The sequence below is a fragment of the Anneissia japonica genome, unplaced genomic scaffold (genome assembly GCF_011630105.1).
Source record: "Anneissia japonica isolate Jap-2015-1 unplaced genomic scaffold, ASM1163010v1 scaffold2617_len527014_cov191, whole genome shotgun sequence".
Classification (NCBI taxonomy): Eukaryota; Metazoa; Echinodermata; class Crinoidea; order Comatulida; family Comatulidae; genus Anneissia; species Anneissia japonica.
Window position 1 is genome coordinate 328,590 of NW_022714155.1, and position 4,519 is coordinate 333,108.

General features: G+C 36.6%; 1 protein-coding gene across 1 annotated transcript in view; it reads left to right on the plus strand.

Annotated features, from left to right (window-relative positions):
* The window catches only part of LOC117108874, a 12,343-nt gene extending 11,265 nt beyond the window's left edge, over window positions 1–1,078 (plus strand). Inside the window, exon 6 of the mRNA XM_033251036.1 lies at window positions 391–1,078. Within this exon, the coding sequence (XP_033106927.1) occupies window positions 391–1,078 (688 nt within the window). The remainder of the gene's footprint in view (window positions 1–390) is intronic.
* Window positions 1,079–4,519: the final 3,441 nt, after the last annotated feature.

The window sequence follows — 4,519 nt, forward strand, 5'->3', positions numbered from 1 at the left end:
AAACTATTTAATAGCTTGGAACCTGGCTCTTATACACATCTAGATGTGTATAAGAGAAAAACACTATTGTACCAACGCTGTTCTAATAATATATAGACAATGGGTCGTGCTCATATTATTTGTTATATTTTTATTATTCATTATTTTCACTTGACTCGCATAAATAATTTTGTTCGAAGAACATATAATGCAGTTGTACTTCGCAGCACTTCACTTGCAATTTGCAATTTCTAGTTATTATTATTATCATCATCATCATCACTGTCATCAGACATTCTTCATCGTCACCATCGCCATAAGCTTTACTATCATCGTCATCATTATCATCAGTTTTTTTTTAAATTAGTAATAATATATGCTTATAATTTAAAGTATTTTGTTTTAATAAAGTAACAAAAAACCAGCAGACAATCAGAAAGATGATATGGATAATGAAGGCTACTTAATGCCGGCAGCTGTCAATGACATCAGATCCAGAAGAGAAGCCAAAGATACGACCTCATTGCTACAAAAGAACATTGAGGGCGGCATCCTTGACAAACAAGGACCCCCTTGTAGGCGACCAAAGGTAATGCCTCCAAAGTTACCAAACAGAAAGATATTAAGAAGATCAAGATCAGAACCTTTTATTAACGTAACAGAGGAAAAATTTAGCGTCATCTGTAGAGGGATATCAATTGATGACGACAATCAGAAAGATGATGTGGATAATGAAGGCTACTTAGTGCCGACAGCTATCAATGACATCAGATCCAGGAGAGAAGCAAATGAAACGACCTCATCGCTACAAAAGAACGTTGAGGGCGGCATCCTTGACAAACAAGGACCCTTTTCTAGGCGACCAAAGGTTATGCCTCCAAAGTTACCAAACAGAAAGATATTAAGAAGATCAAGATCAGAACCTTTTATTAACGTAACAGAGGAAAAATTTAGCGTTATCTGTAATGGGATACCAATTGATGCCGTCAATGTTTTAACGAACAATCTAAAAGATGACGTCATAACGCAGAAAGAACAGGAGTCTAGTCATTACATTGAACTTTGGAAGACCAGTACTTCGAGTAAATTAAAAAGTTGAAGCAGGGTGAAACTGCGGGGGTTCAATGATAACACTTGTATCCAAAGCCTTACAAAAGGTAAAAAGAAACCTAAAGTACAATTCTCTGCACTTTGTATGTTCAAACTACTTAAGAACATGCACCATGCACTAACAAAAAATTTAGCTGCTGTCGTGTTATCACTCAATCTCTTACACTGACATATCTTGTTTTTTTTATAAATATTTTTAATACAGAAACGTATATACTACGATTTAATTACACTGTGTATATTATACCATAAGCATTAGATCATAATAAGATTAAAAGAGCTTTTATGGCAATAAAATATGAGTTGTTCAAAAGTAATCTTGGTGGTGTGCCCATCCCGGTGCCTATATGTTTTCGGTACCAGATGAATAACTCATTGGGTCAGTTTAGGCCTCCCAATTCTTTAATGACTCAAAAAGTTGAGGCACGTTTATCAATTAGCTATGAGAACTCAGGTCATAAATTCAATTAAAGCTGCATTTACCAATAAATATTAAAATTGTTTGGAACATCTGTATGAGGGCGACATTTATTATTTTTCAGACGAGAAAGGAGCTTTGTGGGAGAATCTATCAGTCATCCAAATTTTCTACGCTATACGTATGCGTATATTGTTACTTTATGATACATCAAACATCTTGATAAAACAACATTAAAGAAATACAATTACAACAAGACAATACAAGAAGCACTAGATTCCAGAGACGTATATAATTACGTCACACTTTAGATTGCTATTCTTTTTTTTTTTTTCTTTTTTTTTTTGGTCGCGGCTCAGCTTAGCAAAGTCTAAAAAATTAAGATGTCCCTAAGCAAATAACTTTAGCTGATTTATCAAGCTATCTTAGCAAAATCTTGGCTTAGAGATCATCCTAGATGGCGCACGCGTACAATCGCCTTTTTAATTTTCAATTTTTAAGCTAGCAATATTTGATAAATCTGACTTAAAACAATGGACTTAAGATGAATTTAAGCTAATTTCTAGTTTGATAAATTCGGCCCCTGGGCTGGATGACTGAGATTCTTCTGAAAAGATGTGCTGATTTATCAAGCTATCTTAGCAAAATCTTGGCTTAGAGATCATCCTAGATGGCGCACGCGTACAATCGCCTTTTTAATTTTCAATTTTTAAGCTAGCAATATTTGATAAATCTGACTTAAAACAATGGACTTAAGATGAATTTAAGCTAATTTCTAGTTTGATAAATTCGGCCCCTGGGCTGGATGACTGAGATTCTTCTGAAACACAACAGCAACGTTTCGTCTGCTATATATCTATTAAAAATACAATACTGTGCATTTGCATTTCTTAAGCATGGCCGGATCCAGAGATGTCCGAAAGGTGAGTGGGGGGGGGGGCGATGGAAACAGCACTAGACTCCAAAAAATAACCTCTGAGGCGGTTTGGGCGATCAATTACTTCTGTTTCTTCCTTACTTTTTCTTTTTTACTTTCCAAGGGGCCAGCCTGCCACCCCCTCTAAATCCGCCCTTGTTAAGTGCTTATTAACGGCCATCTAGCATTTTTGCATTTAAAACAAATGAAAGTATACCGTATTCGACGAGTGAAGGCAGCATATAAAAACAGTAATTTAAGACTTGTATTTTGAAAAGAGTGCATAAAGTCAAATTATTATATCCGTTTTTAAACGAAATATAAAGGTAGGACAAGAATAACATTATTGGGAAATATGCTATGTATTGTGGGTTTTTAGACAGTTTAGTTTAAATCACGATAGCATTTTGAATGTTTGATAAAAGCAAAAAACCTGGGAGTTTATAAGTGATTGTGAAAGAATAAAGGAATAAGGAAGAATAGGATAGAGATGTCGAATTATGAAAAGTTTAGGCTGTGGCACCGAGACCTCTGACGATTAGTGCCAATTTTTTTTTTAAACGTAATGCAATAATGGCATATTGACTACTATTGTTTATTATCGGAAATATTTCAGCCGCTCAAATCTCTTTCTTATTTTTCCTTCTTCCTTTACTCTTTCACAATTTGCGTTTATTCATACTTTTTATTCATAATTTTATACACTACACACATAGTCACTAGATTTAGGCCTAGGCTAGGCCCCGGCCATGCCTATTACTATATTATTTTAATATAAACTTTTAATAAATAAGATTAATTTAACATGGACGTAGTAATTCATACTTAGACAATACATTAAACTTATAATAACGTTAACGAATAAATAACAATAATTAAAACTTGGTCATAGTGTCACTACTACAATAATAAGGTTGATATTTTTCAATCTTATAATCAATTTTACATAGCCGGAGTTAGCATTGACCAGGCTACTACTATGGCTAACGACAAGTACGTTTTCGAAATAAAATGTCTTTTTCTATGAATGGAATGACCTGTACGAAGCACGAGCTCCTGTAGACCAAACCAGTACCGTTACGATTTTAATCGTGCGGGAAATATACTCAAGGTGAATTACTGGAGCAATTAATAGCCGAACACCGCGACCCTGATCTGCTTGCCATTGCGCTCGCATGAGGATGGAACTAACAAGTTAAAAAGTTTATCCATCACAGCTTGTAGAGGGCGTTCTGTCGTCGAGCGGAACGCATTAAAGTCTGTGAGTGGAGAATGAGTGGACTCAAAATGCATCCGCTCGAACCGGTATCCGCCCGAACTGGTGTCCGCTCGAACTGGCATTCGTTCGAATTGACTGGCAGGCATTCCGCACTCGTGGTAGGCCTAAGCTTAGCCTGGGTTCCAGGCCCTAATTTTGGGTTACTCACTCTTTATTGCACTTAGTGCGCGCCATACCTAATTAAAAAACTCGATTTCTTTTTATTCGGATTAGGTTTATAATTATTATGGGACTGGCTATACGTACAGCGGCTGTGTATACAATAAAAGCGGTGTTGTTATGCACAGCGACAAGCAACCAATTTCAGCGCACCATAAAGAACAAAGAGTACCGGTACCGGTATATAACAGAAAAAGAATCAATTTTGCGGTCTTTTGTTCTTTGCACAGTGTGGACGTGTTATTTGACGATTTGATATTAAAACACATTTACTATTGTTATCTATTTTTAGGCCCGTAGCCAGGTTCTTCCAAGGCTGTCTCTTATACACATCTAGATGTGCGTGAGGTCCACAGTTGAAGCCCAGTGTGGTCGGCGAAACCTCCAAATCAAGAAGATTTTTGTGCTTTATGGGTCTAAATAATGCTATAAAGCAGATATGTTTGAAAATGTCTGTGTCTGGGTGGGTCTGCAGTGCATTAGTTGGGCCTGATTTTTGTTTGTTTTGTAAATATAACGAGACTTCAACTGAGCAGGGGCGTACGGTGAAAAATCTAAGGGGGGGTCGAAACGAAAACGCAGGGGGCAAGCTGAACTCGGAGGAATTTAGCGAAGCTTTCAGAATTCGCGGGGTGCGTTATTTGTGAGTGAAGCGAGC